This window comes from Pseudopipra pipra, chromosome 1, assembly GCF_036250125.1.
Source record: "Pseudopipra pipra isolate bDixPip1 chromosome 1, bDixPip1.hap1, whole genome shotgun sequence".
NCBI lineage: Eukaryota > Metazoa > Chordata > Aves > Passeriformes > Pipridae > Pseudopipra > Pseudopipra pipra.
This window is the reverse complement of record NC_087549.1, coordinates 105,148,499-105,168,069: the sequence shown is the minus strand read 5'-3', so window position 1 is coordinate 105,168,069 and position 19,571 is coordinate 105,148,499. Positions and strand designations below refer to the sequence as shown.

The following is a 19,571-nucleotide window of genomic DNA, read 5'->3' as shown; positions in this document are numbered from 1 at the left end:
TTGTTGGGATCAAAGTGCAGGACCCTGCTCTTGGTTTTGTTGAACCTCATCCCGTTGGATTCGGCCCATCTATCCAGGCCTGTCTAGCCAGCTGAGGTCTTTCACTGGGAAAACCCAAAACCTTGCAAAAATAGGCAGCAATCCATCATGTCAGTGCAAGCACCCAGTGCTTTATGAGTACAATAACATGGTTTTCTGTTCCATGGGAAGTACTGGCATGTCTTCAGTACCCACAGGTGTCAGCTGGGCTGCACCCAGAGGGAAAACTGGCAGGAGAAGGAGGAGTACTAGCCCACTGTGTGCTCAAAGCTGTTGCTGGTCTGCATGGGGCCAGGCAGGAGAATGGCTGCAGGAAGAGCAGCCCCTTGGATGTCTGTTCCTCTAATGAGTAGCTTCATGAGCAATACTACTTATTCAAATGCACAAGGTATGTCTTGGGCAGGCATGGATATGCTCCACCCAAACAGGAAAGATGCGTACAGGATGTGTGGGGAAAGAGCCACGGATGTGCAGCCTGTGGCAAACTAACTTGCTCTGAAGGGGCCTAAAGCTTCCCTGGATCTTTTCTCCCATTATATGAACAATATTTGTATGTGCATTGAGAGCATTAATCTGACTTCTTACTACTAATTTTATGAAATCTTCTTTAAAAAATCTCCAGCCAGTCAGTAGTGCTACCAGCCACTTTTGTTTCCAAACAAAACTGGATCCGAATTATTCAGAAGAACAGATTCACCTGTCCCCTCCCTGGAGTCACTGTACAAAGAAATCTGAAGAGCCCTCTGCACTTCGTTTCAGGCTCTTATACACAGTCTGTAGAGTTTTGGTGGTTTTTTTTATATGAAGATGTCAAATAATCAAAAGGAACCACACATACACACACACACAAAACCAGCCCTCATCTGGCAAGGCTCTTTTAATGTTGTACTTTTACCAAACCACAGTACATACTTCAAATAAGGCCTAACAGATTATACTCTTTATAAATTTACAAACAGTTTATTCTCCTTAAAGAGATCATATTACTTTTATCAGTCTTGTGTATTTCAATGAATTATATGTTTAGTCAAGCATAACATAGCAAATGTAGCCATAAATCTTGTAGACTAAGTGTCTATAACAGAGGAACCTCAGATACACTATACTTTCAGATTAGGATGTTTTTTAATATACACATTTTTGTTTAAGTAGGGTAACTGTTATATCCTGGTTATGTGTCCCATAGGAAAATTGTGCTCAAGAAAGAAACCTGTGGACTAGAGTAACTGCAAACAGACAAGGTCTTGGTTCACCTGCCAGGAAATTGGGCCAGCTTTGTAGGCACATAACCCTGGGATTGGCTTTCAACCTGGTTTGGATGGAAGGGGTGAGAGGCTGCTTTCACTTTCCAAATAGCTAATGGCTCTGGTCTTTTCCTGGGTACAGACCACTTCACAGCAGCAGGAATGAGATCAGTAAGAAAGGACAATTGCATTTCTATCTCTAACCAACAGCCCAGGTTAATGAGAGCTATCTGGCTGGTAGAGATGTATTACTCAGATGTGGCATACAAACAGTACTTAAAAAAAAAATAAAGGGGGAGTAAAAGAAGAGAGGAAGTAAAATGACCTGCCTCAGCAGCAATTTTCACAGTCTCTTGTTGCTGCTACGTATACCAATCTAATTCTGAGCCCTCATTCATGTCCTGTTCTCTGCTGATCCTTTTTTCTACTCACAAGGCTATACCCATGGACCAAGCGTTTCTAGCTTACTATCTTGTCAAGCAAAGATAGAGAAATAGGAGCATCTCACTATGCTGTGAAAACCCCAATAGATGTGTTTTGAGGACCTCATGCTGATCAACATCACGGGCTGTACAATGCAGGTTATATAATGAAGTGTTATATGGCACTGATTGCTTCAATCCATCTCTCAAAATCTCTCAAAGATCGAGAAGTTCCTGCTTGAGCCCAATGTGTCCCTGCCAGAGAACCAATGAGGAAAGAAAAAAAAAGACACTGAGACAAAACCCAAATCCAAACCATGCAAATTATAATTGAATAATAAAAATCCAAATCCAAGGCCGTACCCCAAGTCTCCCTAGCAATAGAGACAGCTGATTGCTTTCTGAACTGCAGAACCAGCCATTTCTGTAGCTTCTAAATAACAAGTTTGGCAATAATTACCATGCACAAAGTAAAGGCCACTTATAAAACATCTCCATAAAAATATCTATTTATCTCTATATCTCTATTTATATATGTCAGTAAGAAGTGTCAGACTGAGCACACCCCAAGCACTTCGTAATGGGGGGGGTTGGTAATCTATTTAATTTCCACGAAATTACGCAGTCTTAGTGGTTGGCATCCACATGGAGGATTAAGTCAATACAGATAATTTCCATCAGGCTTCTGTTAATTAACACTAGTCAAACAGCATAGCAGAGTTTCTGGGGAGCTGAAGCCTTTCAGGAACATTGTGCCAGAGGAACTCCCTGGACTCAGGCTGTTCAACATGTGAGTCAGTTCACTAGGACTGAAGATAACTTATGTGACACCTGCCCAGCCAGCCCACTGATGGGTCTTGATCCACTGAAGAGCAGAGAAAAAGAAAAGATCCTCGTTGCTCATGTATGACTGAGATTGACATGTAAAGCAGATCTATGGAAAGTGTTTCAGAGTTAGTGGGAATCAACTGACGCCTTAGCCTTCTTTGTTCAAGTGGCTCTGATCCCTAAAGCAGTTAGAGCTTCAAAAGATCAGACACAATGCAGGAGTTGCAATGGGGTGAGTGTAATATCTCAGGTTTCCAAACACAGAAACATTTTTTTCCCCTCTCCAAGATGCTGATCCAATGAAAATAAAATTATTTAACAACCAATGTTGAGAATTTTCTTGGATGTACTCATAACTGAAACCTGTACGAGTATTGACCTGTTGACCCTGTTAAACTGGACCTTTAACACTCCAAGAGACTAAAACCAATTGAGGCTTTTAGAATGTCATTTTTTTGTGTCCTAATTTGGAGACTACCAGTGGTGTTGTATAGCTGCTACAAAAGCACAAGGGAAGGGGATGGCTGAGAGCTAATTCTGACATCCTGTGGCCCTAAGGAAAATAGATGCTGGCTTTCGCTTGACATTAATTTTATTATCCTGGGATATTTTATTATCTCTTGGGAAAATTTGAACTGAGAAATAGAAAGTAAGTATACTTAAAGGAATGAGGTGCAGCTGCCTCATTTTCAGACTGTCTTTGGCAGATGGTGCTGTGATTTTGGAAAAAATACAAGCAAGTTATAAAATAATGCTGCAGATGGCAGAAACTATCAGTGCTCGTACCACTCTTGTACTTTAAGTCACTGAGTACTATGAACAGATAAAAACCAGCTGCAAATATAACAGTTGACAGGAATGTAGTTGTATATAACCCTCCCACTACAATGGTCACATTTTGGGAAGGTGGAAGGCTTCACCATGGCCAAAGCAGCAAGCACTGGTGGAAGGAGTTTAAAGATGAAAGGTGATAAACTTATCAGTTAGAGGAAACACGTCTAAAGTAGAGAAAGAGATGGGAAAAAACCCTAAGACTGTCAACAAATTTCTTTCCTTGGAGTAGTGGGTAGTGGACTTTGGAAAAAAGGAAACATTAGATGTGTACAGAGATCTTACACCTCTACCAGAACTGTGCAATAAAAGGGACTTTACGCTCCATTTCAAAGTGTGCAGCAAAGGGAATTTCTCTTTGTTACCTTGCCCTGTTGCAGTAGTTTCTGTTTCAAGGATAAAGGTCCTGTTAGTGCAAGTCACACAAGAAAACTCCACAGACAGACCTTGATTTTGTAACAGAAATAAATTGCAACTAGCTGCTGATACTGTGTCCAGTGCTTTATGTTGGCAAACCATACATGTATTTTTAAACATTTACCCAAAGGAGTTTTTTTAAGACAAAGCACTACAGGGCTATTTGTTCAGCTTGTGAATGATTTATTGACTGTGCCAAGGTTAGACTCCTTCGGTGACACACGCACCGCAAGCATGAGAATGTGCAGTTTAGAGAATAAACATTAGTATTCAGGGGATGGCTACCTTGTCATCTAAATGATTTGTTTTCTGGATGATTCAGGAGTTTGTTGACTTGCTCAAGTGACTCTCAGTCTATCTTAAATGAGAACCTGTTGATAACCTACCACCCTGAAAATGGAGTCAGCGGGGGAAAAAATATGACTGGACAGGGTGCTAGGTTATCTCATTTAGGTTCCCTTTTCCGCAAAAAGTTGGGCTAGAAGGTCTTTTGTGGTCCCTTTCAACCTGTAACATTCTTAAGATGGGGGAAAGATGACAACAGACAGGGACAGGCAGCAACATATCTGAGAATTTTCTTCTAAGCAAAGACAGGACCGCAGGTAGAAGAGCTTGGGACTTGCAACTTTGCTCTCACCAGCAGCCTAGAGCATCTTGCTTAAGTTTCACATCTGCAGCTGTATTCTTGCAACAGCCTGTTTTAAAGCATGTGAAAGATGGGAGAAGCTCAAATATTTTGGGCAAAAAGGCAATGAACACATGATAATATATAACGAACTGCAGCCCTGTACCTATCCCAAATCCTTAACTGGAAGACAAGAAACTCTTTCTGGTACAGTTCATTGTTCTGCATGCTAAATATTTCCCTCAAATGGCTTCTGCTCTAGTCTTGTTCCAGTAATTTACTTTTTTTTTACCTGTCCGAAAATTACATCTATCTGCCTTTTCAATAAATTAGAATTTCTTGTAGCAGCTCTTTGCTAAAATACAGAATACCAGTTGTTGAATATTATCAGTATAAGTACCTCTAAATTCTGATAATTAATGTGGTTATAGTATATCTCTGACCCTCGGAGACAGCAGAATTAATGCTATTAAATCTGAGGAATAAACCATTTGCTCTTCCTTAATGCTCTGTTACATACCAAGCAAGAACATTAATCTATGGTAAAGCAAAGGGTACACACTTTTATGTTTCTTGTTTAATTCAGATGCTTTTCCATTAAGGAAAAAATAGCAGAGGGAGCACATGTAAACATTATTGGAAGTTGCTGCATCACAGAAGAAATGGAATGCACTAAATTAGTTACTTGCTTATATGTATATTTGCAGAGTATATCTTACTCCTTTTTCACAGAAGCAGTTCAGGTTGTGCTTAAAAATTGCTTAACATTTCTCATGATATTTTAAAAATAGAAAACCAGTGAGAAGAAATAATTCTCAGTGAAAGAACCCACTGATACCAAACTTTTTTTTTTTTACATTAAATGTCTTTTTAAAAAGACTTCTTGTGTAAAGAAGCTACAGATTGGCAACTTTTCTTCCTGGTTCTTAAGCTGTTGGCATAAGCAGGGTTTTGAGCACAGTGTATCAAGAAGATGTCTGTTAATATGTGAAAGTCAGAGTCAAAAGAACTGTGTTACAGATTGCTAAATAAATGCTTTTCCATAACCAGGTCCAAGTCTTGTCTCATTTGAGGCACCATATGTGCCTGCTACTGTAGGGCACAGTCTGAGTTTATCTTCAAAATTGCACTTAATTTCAAGAGTGAGTGATTTTGCTAGCACTGCAGACTCATGGATTTGAAGCAAGTTTGGTATCTCATCCACCCACATTATGGCAGTAATTATCTGAGTGGTGCAGACATCACATCCTGAATAGTCTTAGATTTTAGAGGTGCATCTGCACACCCACACGCTTCTGGCTGCAGTGAGACATGTGGTGACAGCAAGAAGCAAAGACTTCTTGTCACAGTGTTCAAGTATCACTTTACACTTGAAACTTCACCCCCATCTCTTTGTTCTAGAGCTTTTCTCTATAAATGAAAAATATTCCTGTATAAAGTGTGGCTCTCCTTCTAGGGGTTACAGCAGTCAGTACAAATGAACAGTCAAAACATGGTATCACATCAGGACTTTGCCACTATTATATTCCACAAAGTAAGTTAAGGTCTTGGATGGATCCAGAGATTTGATGGGTAGTTAAGGCAATTCACACTGTAGACAGAGAAACAGCGTGGGACAAGCACTCTGTGACTCAGGTGGTTGTTGCACTGATGCTTCTTTGCCTAGATTTCACACTCTCCCATTCAAGTGCATTTAACACAGTTCTTTTATAAAATGCTTCATGTCATAAAAATGTTTGAAAGCCTGATAAGGTAGTTTATTAAAAGGAACAGACACAAGTCTGTTGAGCTGGGCATACATTTTTCTTGTTGATTTCAATAAAAGGCTCTCATTCATAAAGGAAAGGACAGAGTTAAGGTAGGAAAGGAAGGCAAACAACCCACACTCAGTCACTTGTGGTATGTAACCCTTGTGAAGCTGGCAATGCCACAGAATCTGCAATAACAAATGTGAGCAGAACGGATAGCAGACTGCTTGCTGCTATCTGCAAAGTGATCAGAAATGGATAAATGCAGAAAGGCAGTCATTTAATTTCCATCCAAACCCTGCTCTCAGACCCTCAGCCCATCTCAACAAGTACAGATGTACACTCCATAACACGTAACCCTGATGCAAGAGGAACATATTACTTCAACAAATCTTCCCTAGTTTTAGCACCCTCTCTTCTTATGTATAACCGCATTCTGTAGTCTCTTTTTTTCATGTACTGTGGGTCTTTTTTCAAGAGCCTTTCCAACTTCTGTCCTTTCCAAATTGATTTCCTGGTACTAGAGAAGGAAAAAGTTCAGACAATGACCAGAATATAGAAAGCATGAGGAAACAGCTGTTAGGTGATTAAAAAAATTTAAAATGTTGTTCCCCCCTCCCCTTTTGTTATTTACTAATCCGGTTTCTAACAGAACTTTAGCTAAAAGGAAAGACATTCACAGAAGATATAATGCATACAAATACGTTGTCCTTCTTTCATTCTAATTTACATGCTCTTGCTTTTAGAAGGCAAGGTTTCTTTAATTTCTCTAGGACGGACAATGACATCTGATTAATGTAATTTAGATTCCGCTTTTAAAAAATGACACCCTTTCAGGATGACCATGCTTGATGGAATGTAAAATCATTCATGGGAGAAATCATATTAAAAGCTATTGCTTGTCAAACTGAGATAGCTTCACATTTCAACAGATACCCTGGAAATTACATGCATCTGTCATTAAAAGACACTGTTTTAATTATACTGAATTTTTATCGGTACAATAAACTTATATGTATACACCACTGCTTCAGCAGTCTTACTAAATTATTTATGATGACTATCCTTTCACATATATCATGCTACCTAAAGCATGATATTAAAATGCTGCCATACCTTTGAAGTGGTAACTGCTAGAAGAGATATAAAAGGAACAAGTATCGTTTAAGACACAAAAAATACAAAGCAGAAATGCTACAGTACCAATTAAAGATACATATGCCTATTTAATACATCTGAATTTTCTGTCAGTAAATATGGAATAAGTAGTGTGTGAAAGGCTGGATTCAAAACCACCAGACTGGATTGTAGATTTCCCTCGAGGTTCGGTTGACATGAAAATAAGTTCTCCACTGTTTCAGCTCCATGTCTCATTACCTGGTGGTCTGCATGTGTTGTGAATGAGAATCCAAAATATTGCTTACATTATTTCACTAACACTGAGAGCCCTAATCTCCAGCCCAGTCTTGCTCTCTCCACTGCTGGCAGCAGTTTTGTCATCGTTTCCTGTGGAATCAGGAGCGAACATTTTAGAAACACAACTGGGACACTTCGGTTCCCAAACAAGTACAAGAAGCTACATTTTTCTGCACAGTTCAAATAGGTGAAACAGCTAAAAAATTGGTAATAAAAGATTGATTATTTTAATATTCTTTGGGGAAAGTACAGAGTTTTATAAAAGCAGGACCCACTCTCCCCTCCAACAGATTTTCCCACTACAGGTGTAAGGATAGCACCTGTTAAACAACATGGATTTTTGGCACAAGTAAGAGTGGGTGAAATAAACTGTGGATGTTTTTTCAGCCTTCAATGATAGGCTTGCAGAGGAAGAAATCCTCAGAATAGATATAGTGCTAGCAAAATACACAGGCTACTTCTCTGAGCCTGCCCCTGCTTCACTGCCAGGCTGCAGAATGTCCACTGCCTATAATTAAACACATACCATTCTCAGAAACGAAATACAAAGCAGATAGGCAGGAATTCACCTAAAGTCACCAAATGCCTATACAGAGACCAGCTGCTAATGGATAATATCACGTCTAAGGTCCAGTTTAAGAAGAAACAAGAATTCTAATAATTAAAAGCTTCTAGAGTCATGAAAGTGACTGCATAAGACAAGAGTGAAGATTATCAACATTTTAACACAGCACTAATGAATTTCACACGTCAAAAAAGGAAACTTCAATGAAATCCCAATCTATGCAAACTCTATTCACTTCTCTTGGTAACTTGAAGTTGCAGGCAAGAATGTTTTTCAGAGTGGACTAATATACTACTAAAATCAAATTAAATATAAAGTAATATAGAAAAGATAATGTCTTTTCAATTCTACAAAGACACGTGATTGCTACGTAGTTTGCTTAATAGTGGTGCAAGGTAGATTCATGCCCTGCTGATATTCTCCAAGGAGTGAAGACTTATCTTACATCCATGATTAAACAAGAATAAGGACTCACCTGCTTGATTACAGACAAAAGAGGGAGAGGTTAATACTGGAGGCAAGGCAAAACACTGCAGAGCACAAGAGTGACAGAGGTAATTTTTATGCCTACCTGAACCTCTCTGCCACATGTTACCTGAGAAACAGTAATTTCTTTTGAAACTGGCAACTTCTTTTTATGCTAATTCCAAATTCATAAATGGAAGAAATTAATGGGTTTGATTTGCTCATGTCTATGTTCAATGAATCCAGAAGAGGACTTTAGTCTACCATCCTTAAAACCCAAACTATTTGGCCTTGTCTGTCTGCCAAACTGTGCTTGTCAATTTCTTGTCTGGTAAGACTCCAATATTTTCTTCCCCCTACATGATTTTTTCTTCTTCTTTTTTTTTTTTTTTTTTTATTTTATTTTGAACCATCAACTAGAATAATGAAAGTGTAGTAGATTGCACATTTAGATGAAAAATAAATCTTTCTTGTACAGAAAAATCTGTGCCTACTAAACCCAGCCATATTAAAGGTAAAGCAAATTTAGGACTGTCACAAGCATAAAAACTTTTAAGGGGAAATTCTTGGTATTATTTCTGTTCCTTTAACAATTGTCCTGCAGTGTATTCATTCCCTCATTCTGTTCCACTGCAAAACCTGCACATTAAGGCCTTACATTCCTTCAGACTACAGGAGAACCACACTCCTCTACAGAGGGCAAGCTAAAGCTTTGTTATTGCCACCAAAGGATATTAGGTCTTCAGGCTGCCCCTTTGCCTTTCCTACTAGCTGCCTGCCTGCTGCTCAGGCAACACCTGCAACTTCTGTGGTCAGAGAGGGAAAATGGGATGCAATGCTGCACTTGGCCTCGCTAGTCTTAAAAATGCCTTACAAAGACAGTAAAATAGTTCAGGTAAATCTCTGTGTTGAAAAATAACTCTCCCCTGCGTGCTGTTTCTCATGTGCCCTGGGGGCAGAGCTTCCAAGCCTCCTTTGCCTCCCTTTCTGACCGTGCAAACACTGCCAGCAGAGGCTTTCCTTGCAAAGGTTTTAAGGAATAAATTGCTACTCTTGAGTCGGGAAAAAAGTATGATGTGAAGCCTGTGTGTTCAAATGCATTGACTAGACCTATACTAATAATTCTATGACAGTCTATTAAGAAGAAACAGAAGTGAAGTCTGGTTCTAGTTCCCTACTACAATGTACAGCATATGCCAAAATGTCACGGGCAGATGCGAGCTTAACTGGCACATGCCTCAGGTCACCAGTGCCACAACCAAAGATACGGGAACAGGTTAGGTCTACAGAGTCACACAGCATCATCCTCCCTCAGAGACCAAAATAATAATAATAAAAAACCCCCCTAAAACTTCCTGTGCTTTATGGTCGTCCTCTCTAGTAGTAACAGTAGTCGTAATAACAGTATTTTTACACTGTTGATGAGAATTGCACGCAATCCACAAAGTGCCTGGATCAAGAAGGTGGATCCTGCCAGGGCTGACACGGGCTGATGATGTGTTGAGAAACTGGGGAGTAAGATTTGCATTAGTCCTCATGCCCCAGTTCCACCCCCAGCCCTGAAACCCCAGATCAACACCACTAAAATGAATGGTGTTATGGTCAAGGTGTGGGGCTGAGGGCAGCGTGTGGGAAAGTGGCCAGCCATGAAGGAATACAATGCTGGGAAAAAAGAGCTGCCACTTGCTCTCAGGATAGAACTACCCACATTTTAAACACCTTTTAAAAAATATAAAAAAACAGTCCCGTTTCTTGTCACAAGTACCCAGAACATCTCTAAACACACACAGAAATAGACGGGTATTACTGAAAATTTTAACCAGTGCTGAAGCTGCAAAACTGCTCTTTGTTGTAGTCATTTGGATACAGAAGGGGCAAGTTGCTGTAAATAAATATTAAAAAATATTTTTTCTTAAATGCTTGAGATATTTTTTTTTTCTCCAGTCTCAGTGGTATTTTCCTGTCACTTGCTCCACCAGTTGTGCTGATCTTTTTACCCTATGTGTGCTCAAGCGTCCAACACAGAGTGTTCTCTCTCCACTGCAAGAGTCATCCCAGTCCCACCCTGGCCCAGCTCATATCCCACCCCAGGCCCCATCCCCGTAGGCTTAGATAAGCCATTCCTTCTTGCTCTCGTCTATGGTCTCCGTGAAGTTGGGGTCATTGTTCATGATGGCAGCATCGGCGCTCTCGGCTGACTCTGCCCCTTTGGCTTCGTTGGTGTGATAGGTCCCCTTGTGGCGAAACATGTAGCGGATCAGGAACACCAAGGTGCAGAGGATGGTGAAGATCACCACTGCGATGACGCCTACACACAGCAGGAAAGAAAAGATGATGCTGGTGAGACCAGCTACAGATTTTGACACAAAGAAATGATCCCAGACCTTGGGCAGTTAGGCATCACCACAGTTGCTTGGTTTCCACTGCTCTAATATTTATACGTAGTTTTCACTGTATACAAAATGTTACTCAATGAAGTCTGCTAGTGACTTTCATCCTGTAAGTAAACTTCAACATTAATATCCACTTACAGATCTGAGCTTTGCTGACCATGAGACAGGGTGCTGAGTGCTCCCAAATCAGTGGGGTGAAATGGTGATGTGTCACAGCCAGGGCAACAGGGCAACTCTTAGAAGATGAGTCACTGATGTACACTTTCTAGTTAATGCCTGTAAAGACCTATTAGAGTTCCTCAAGATGTCTGGAAAATTGGCTTGGCTCACTGTTGTCTCACTCTAGGCACTGGCTCCACATAATTGCAGATGTAACTGCTTTATCATCTGCTCTACCCTTAATTGCTCTCCCTGCAATGGTCTATTTGGGGTTCAACCCTGTTATGGAGAAATCTCATGAATGTTATGCTGTTAGGTATCTATGTGATAAAACTACACTGTTTCTTTTTTGGCCCTTCTCTACAGGCATGAAAAACTTCAAGGATGAAGATATTATAAAACTGTTAGGTTAAAAAAAAATATTGTAATCATCCAGGATTATGTTATGCCACTTTATATTAACTGATGCATTGGACAAACAGGCAGTTCAGGTGTGGTCTGAATTTTTCTGAGGAATACAATGATATCCTTCTGGTATTGTGAAGTCTCAAAGTATTAAGGAAAATTTATAAGTAATAATCAAAATACAAATTAGAAAGGAAAAATAACATAGCAAACCAAAACTAAAGCAACTAATCTAAACTTGGATATGGAAACATAGACCCTTGAGGGGGCCATGGAAAACAATCAAGAAATTCTATTAGACTGCTTGTAGTACTATACTCAGTGTTTCCTTACATGGCAAAAACCACTATCAGTATATAATTTTATATGTATTTAGAACTGACTGAAAGCTAGTAGACTGATCTTTAATTTATTCTTTTTTCATATATACCTTCAGAATTGGATGAAGTGGCAAAGTTTTCCCAGGATAGTTACAGTGCAGCACTTCCACACTATGGGACAGGACAGAGCAAATTGCACGTGTGCATAAAATTAAACAAGACTCTTATTTCAGGCAGCAGCTGGCCAGAATATTTTCAATGGAATGCTTATTCAAAGTTCCAATTCTGATATTGCTTAATATCACCTATAACAGTGAACGGAATCTCTGGCACATAAGTTTTGGCAGAACTTGGGCTGTAAAAAAGAATGCAGGATCACGAGGGATTTTTGTCAAGGGCAGAGCAAACAGTGTTTGACATAGATTCATGTTGATTCTGCTGTATCTGGAAAAGCATCCTTGCTATTTCATATAAATCAATTACTCTGTTTATGTAAGTAACTACTACAAAGTAGATCCCCACATGGATGTTTAATATGTGGATTATGAATATCAGTATTTGAATTTGTTTAAAACTGAATCTGAGGGGACAAACTAAGTAAGAAAAAACTATTCACTAGGACAATGTGTTTGAACAGAGTTACACAAAAATTGTTTATTTTTGTTCAGGTGTCGTTTTCCCACATAGTCACCTCTTAGCAAATAGCTTGAATATGTTACCAACAGCAATTCAGCCACCAGAGCCATACTGCAAAGTATATTAGAAAAGTAGATGGTTTTCTTACCTCCAATAATAGCAGAGTTTCTGTTAACTCCATCTCCTATAGCTTGACCGTTGTACGGGAAATCAGCACTTGCTGTAAATAGGGAATTAAAGATTGATGTTGAAATAGCAGTGAAACCTCTGTATGAAGTTCAGAAATACATCCAACATCCTCAGATACAATTAAAAAAAAATTGTGATCCCTAGATATTTATCTAAAGAAGAGTAAAAAAAAAAAAATCTTTCACTATTAACTAATCCTTCAGAATGACTCGCTTCCTCCTCTTAACAAAAATAAAGTTAAACTAAAGGAGGTACTCTTGGTAAGCATTGCTGTTAATACAGGACGTCAATTTGCCACTTTACCAACATAAATTCAGTAAGTTTTAAGTGGTAAGTTAGCACAAAGCCAAACAAACCCCTTTCTTTTAAAAGTGTGTGATCATACATATTATTAGAGAGATTTTTGCCTTTGTTGGTGCTATACATTAAAGGCTTCAGAAGTCTCCAGAATTTTGTGACCACCGTTGTGTAAAACCGCAAGCTCTTTGAAAGAAAAACTGGAATCTCTTTTGCTGCTGCGCAGCCCAAGGTAAGAGAGGGGCTGCATCTTCTGTTGGTCAGAGCCACAGAGCAGTTACCCAAAGGAGCACGTGCCAGCACCTTTGCTACTCTAGGAGAAAGCCCAGCGTGGCAGCTTAGCCCCTGCTGGAGGTGCTTTGGAGCTGAGAAGCAAGACTGTGAGCTGGAGGAGCTCAGGCATGGCAGGTAGGAGAGCCTCCAGCAGACAGATGAGGAGAGGAAACGCAGACAGATATACCAGTGCTCATCTGCCAGTGGCCTAAAAAGTTCTCCTTGCAGCAGAACTTGATGAAGGAATCAGTACAAGTTTAAAGTAGAATTTGGATGGTGGCCTCGGTTTTGACCTCCAGAAAACATCACAGAGGCTTTTCAAAGGCAATCTCATAAATTAAACCTATCACAAGCATTTTCTTTATAGTCAGGCACAGCACCTAGACACTGCAATGACTAAGCAAGCCCAGGGAACTAGGTAAGGCACTGGAATAATTTCCTTCTTTGCCACTGGACTATGGCACTGATTTTGAAATAGAGAAAATGTTGTTAAAAGTGCTTAACTGGAGAAAGTTAAAATAATGAAGGATATTAATTGTTTCTTAGGCAGCATGTAAAACCCCAGTGTACTTTTGTTGCTTGATGGATTAGGTGATACTATATCAAAATAATCAGTTTTCTTTACAAACCAGTGATGCATTCAGTATACCCAAAAACTGGCTAAGGGAATTCAACTCTCTTTCTGTTAGTATGGAGTAAAATCCATAATAAAGTTCCTTTTGTATTGTAAAGCAGCTGCACAAAAGAATGAATGGCTTCAGTTTGCCACATGGCCTGAAAAGAAGTTTGGGGCTAGAGTAGCCTTCCGTGTGCCTACTCTGGGAGAGAGCCGAACCATCTGTGTGTTCAGCAGCTAGTTTTTGGCTGGTTGCCTGTGGGGCAAACAGGACAGCATTTCTCAGAGCAAAGTGGAGGGGGCTTGTCCAGCAGTTTTTACCAGCAGCACTTGTGCCTTTGACACTTGTTGGTGCTCTGCCTTCTTCTGCACCTCTCTGAAACAAATCAGGATATAAACTGCAAAAGATAAGTAAATACCTGGTTCTGTATCAGTGGAGTTTGCTCCAAAGAACTGCACAGGACCACTAATGAAGACATTTTGGCACAGAGACCATAATCATACCCTTCCAGTGCTAAAAGTGAAGGGCTGGCACTGGGAAGATAAATTCCAGTTTTAAACCTGCCCTAATTGCTCTCTGCCATTCTAAACTAAAAGGAGGCCCCTTTCCACAGGAGCAGCACCACAGGCAGTTAAGTCCTACCACTTGCCACTTGTTTGAGAGTTGGTCTCGTGTCCTCACAAGAAGTCTGATAGTTGGCAATGGTCACAGTTCCTTCTTCCCTTACAACTGAATATTGTATTTTATCTTCTTCTAAAAGGTTATGAAGAAAGAGGAAAGCTGCTGTTCATGGCAGCATGATCCCTCCTGAGCTGCCACATCACAACAGCTACACTACAAGGGATTCCCGACAGATGGAAGACCATGGCTTATGATGTTCAATAGCCACTGAAGTACACTGCAGGTTAATGAAGAACATGAAGCAGGATGTGAAGATACATCCTTGATCTTGTGTGAGAGCTGCTAGGAGGACTGGATCCAGTGCTTCCATTCCATCTAAAGCTGCTTTCCATTGCACCTGGTCATCTTACACCCTCAGGAGGAGGTGTCCATTGGATCAACAAGGAGATGAGATTCACTTTGTGACTCCCATTTCAGACAAAAGAGGAAACTGGAATGTGTGTCTGGGGCAGAGGACAGTGTATTTGAGCAAGAGTTCATCATCATACTGGTTAAGTGCCCTGCTGCAACTGCTGAAGAACTAGGAGTTCTGGTTCTGAAAATAGGATGTCACGAAAATAGGATCTTAGATTTTCATGAATCTTTTTTTTTTAAAGCACCTGTGGCCAAGTTGGCAGATATTTTCACCATAATTCATGGCTTCCTGTTCGATTATTTTTGTGTCCGCAAGAGACTTTCTTGTGTATTATGATTGGGTTTTTTTGATTGAAAAACTGTCCCAACCAAATGTGGGGTTACAGAATATATTTTGCTACAAAAGTATCTATAACATTTTTTTTTTACTTAATGTATTACTAAAGATGGATAGAGGAGAAAGAAAACAATTAATTTTTTTTTTTTTTTTTAAGAGGAAGTTGCCTTGAAATTCTTCTGGGCAGCGCTCACTTCTCAAATGATCAGAAATAGCTACAGACCAGAGGTCTAAGAACCAAAAAAGGGTAATTACTGCCACAGCAATTAGGCAGAAGAAAACATAATATGGGCACATTCCTCGATCCTCCAAGGTGAGCTTAACAGAGTACTGTTCCAATAGACACCAAGTGCGGGTATTTCAGACAGCAGTTACATCATTCAAACACATGGTGGTTCCTCTCTGACCTTACTAAGTCACATTGCTTGGCACTATAAAGCAACTTTGTCAAGAAGACATCTAATCAGAATCTTTCTTCCATCACTGCTGAAAGTCAGGAACTAAACCAGGAAAGAATATGTTAGAAGAAGCTGTGAAAGGGGCAGAGTAATACTGATGCTCTGCACAGGAGACTACAGAATGCTGTATACAGGTTGTAAAGAGTAACTCCGAAAATGTTTTAAAATGACTGGTCAGATAAAATTAAGATTGTGACTCCCAAGTTTCATGGGAATCTAAATCACAGTGGAATTAATAGCTCACATGGCTATAATATGCAGATGAAGTACAGGGTGAGTTGCTAATGGACAAGTACGTGCCTTCATTTCTCTGCCGCAGCTGGGAACTTCTCTTTCCTGTTCAGATTCTTCCATTATCACTGTGACTCTAGCTACACCTCTCTGCAAGCCCTTTTGCACTGCCTGATATTTGTACCTTGACAGCTTCAAATCATGACCTGCCCACAATAAAAGGGTGCCACAGAGCTGCAGTTACTCTCTGTAGTCACCCTGCAAAGCTCCTCTGGACAGCAAGTGGGCTGTGAATGTAATGTAAGGTGGGTGTGGGGAGGTTACTGCAGGAGTTTTGCTACACACCATGCTACCTATTTGTTAGCTGAGGCCATGAATAGGACTCAATTTTCCTTTATTACCTGGTCTAGAAAGGTTGCCCTCGAACAGCTGATTCCCATCTGGTTTGAGGACTGTACTGGAAAGGTTTCTTTACCTGAGGAGCTTTTTTCTGAATCTTCCCTAGGTTGCTCTGAGTAGCCAGTGTCTCACTTGTGTGAATGAAAAGATGAAGAATAGAGCAAAGAGCTTTTTAATCTAGCCTGGAAAACAGCTACATTTTGATCCAAGAAATGTTCTACCAGGTCCTTGAAATCCTCTGCTCAGACAGCTGTGGCACAGAGCCATCAGTATGCTGTCAGGGCACACCAAAGACCTTTTCCAAAAACTACAGCTGGCATAGGGATGGATTACACCATACTAGGAAATGCTAAGCTCATCTGTGGCTTATGAACAACACTTCATCTGGTTCCTTTCCAGAATCCAAGCTGGTGATGCTGTTTTTCGCACTCTGTCTTCCCACAACAGGTCATCAGGTTTGCTTCAAACACCACCATCCTGAAGCTAACTTATGTAAAAAGACACAGCACACTTTGCTTTCTCCTTCTTTCATGGGCTGCTGTTTAGAAGGCCATAGTTTCAGTAAGCACAGAGTAAATCTACAGAGTCTGAACTTATATTTTCACTTTTCAAGTTTCTGTTATTAGTCTCAGGGTAAATGGGGTTAAATAAACTTTGCAGCACGTAAAAGGGTGATTAAAGACAAGGCAAAATCCATATTTGGTCATCACATTAATGACATTTGAAGTTTCAGATGACCACAAAAATGCAGTAGGAGACCTTCCATCATTCAGCATGGTCATTGCCACAGCCAGCTGTAATACAGCAACACTCAATGAATGAGGAGAGGAAATGGGACTGGATAAACAGACCACAGTTAGTATTAGATGTTAAAGATGACAGATGTGCTTGATTTAGCTGGGTGAATTATAATTTTGCTTCATTATAGTAGGCGTGATTTTGCATCTGCCATTTTCAGAGGGAAATTTTTTTACAATGGATCCCACATAAAAGCCTTTGCAAATTTACAAAATTAACATACAAATTGACCTGGAAGTAGAAAAGTAGTCCAGAAGGTGGGTGTGGACAGAGAAATGAGAAGCAGGCTACTCAGTAAAGGCAAGGGGAAACCCAAAACCAAACAGGGAGACTTTTCAGATAGAGAGCAGTAGTGAGAAGTACACAGCAAATTTCACTCCGACATTTTACTGAACTTTTTTACTGAGTGGGCAAGTCTTAGTTAAAATATACCATGCTGCAAAGGAAGATACAGTTTAGATTTTCTCCAAAAAGGAAGGGTGAGAGTGATCACAGGTCTACAAAAAAAAAAATGGGTGAAACATGTGAAATGCTGGAAAATTGAGTTTGTTTGGCCTAGAACTAATATGCTGCTAGACTCCTTTTACCTTTCAGCTTTACAGACGTCCACAATTTTAAGAGGTATTCTCTGATTATTAAGACCAATTGGATTTTCACATAAACATGACCTAGAGAAGCAACCAGAACCATTGGATCTGGTGATCACAAGGTATATAAAACCCCCAGCAATCAAGACTTTAATTAGAACAGTAAAAGAACAAAATAAAAGCCAAGATGTGAACTATAACTCCTTCTTCCTACATCTATTTTTTTTCCTACTTCTCCAAGCTGAAAACTTAGTAAGGATGAAAACTATCCCTACTTCTGCTTTTCCAGGGATTTGAGAGCAGATTCTGATTATACTCTGTTAACAGACTTAAAGTCCTACTGACATCAGGTTAAGTAGAGAACCAAGAATTCGGCTGAAGTTATTTTTAATATTAAACATGTCCAAGTTTAAAAAAAACCCTTCACACTTACCCCAACACAAACTATTTAAAAGATATTATTAACCATATTGTTTGTAAAAGGTAATTTTTATTCTAGCATACTATACAGGGTCAATCATCACTCCTTGAATTTTTAGTGATGTTTCAATCATAGTGTTGGAGGGTTACAAGTTTATCCCTACTATGAACCATTTCTCTGTCTTTGCAGAAATAGAAGTCTTCACAGGCCCAGACTTAATAATTTTTTTAGTATGAGTTACAGGATATTGGAAAAAGTGCACCCACATAGCAATTTTGTAACTACCGGAACAGACGTGCAGATTAGAGGAAAAATTAGGGCTTTTCACTTTAAAAATGTCTTCTTCTTCTCCCTGTTGCCAATAATGCAAATTATTTGGAACATGAAAATTTCAATGTTGGATCAAAATTCACTAACTTCTTTAATCCTTCACAACCTTCTTGACTGGGGGAGATAGGGAGCAAACCCAAGATTACTGACAAAAAATCCTCCAATGCACGAGTGATATTTGGACCAATTACTTAAACTAAGTTTTGTCAGTTATGTTCTGTTAGATCAAAAATATTTTAAAAGGTTACATTTTTTTTCTGTAAGAATTTTTCGCTGAATCTCAAGTGGTTTTTATGGCAGCTACTGGCGAGTTCTGCTGAGAGAGAGAGAGAGACATGCACAAAGGTGATGGAAAACACAAAACCTGTGTTTTTACATTTTTGATGTGAAGGCTCTCCATTCCTGTCTTTTTATTCCAATGCGAAATGAGTATAAAGTAAAAAATCCTCTGAAATGATAGCTTAATAGACACATTGTCCTCTGAATAGCCCTTCTGTATGGAAAAGCCTGGGACAGTGTGGGAAAGTAAGTGGAGATTATAGAAAAAAATGTTGTTGGATGTTTCTCTGAAAAAAGGATGAATTTTAGAGTGAACAATGGAAACGCCAACAACGAACAATAGCTGTGCTGGGAGAAAATTAAGTGAATGCTCAGTGGCCAATGAACTGGGACAATACAAATTCTCAACACTAGACACCAGAGTTGACAACCCAATCAGTCAAGATAGCTGTTTCTGAATCACTGTGTTATTTGCCCTTTAATTTCCTTCTGTAGGTGAAATTTGCTGTCCATACTCTTAAGGAGAGAAAGAAATGTAGTTTTACGAAATGAGTAGTACAATATTCTTTTCTTTCAGTCTTGAAAAGCAACCTTCCCAGCAAAGGGACAGAAAAACTTGTGCCTTATTAAGAAACCCATCCTTGCAGCTTGAACTCCTCCAGTCAGTCCTGGATGAAACAGAAAACAGGGAAAACATTCCTGCACTGTCTTTTGGGATGGGTCAGGTGATTCTCCCCTGCTTCTCCCTTTGTATGGCCATTTCACATTTTCTTTTGTACACAAGCAAGTAATTCTAAAAAGCAGTGG

The 19,571-nt window shown here is 39.6% G+C and overlaps 1 protein-coding gene across 1 annotated transcript in view; it reads right to left on the bottom strand.

Moving 5' to 3' along the window:
- Nucleotides 1–898: 898 nt before the first annotated feature.
- The window catches only part of CNTNAP2 (contactin associated protein 2), a 1,027,914-nt gene continuing 1,009,241 nt past the window's right edge, over nt 899–19,571 (bottom strand). The window contains exons 23-24 of the mRNA XM_064668935.1: nt 12,662–12,733; nt 899–10,908 (exon numbers count right to left, since the gene is read on the bottom strand). Of these exons, the coding sequence (XP_064525005.1) occupies nt 10,709–10,908; nt 12,662–12,733 (272 nt within the window). The 3' untranslated portion in view covers nt 899–10,708. The remainder of the gene's footprint in view (nt 10,909–12,661; nt 12,734–19,571) is intronic.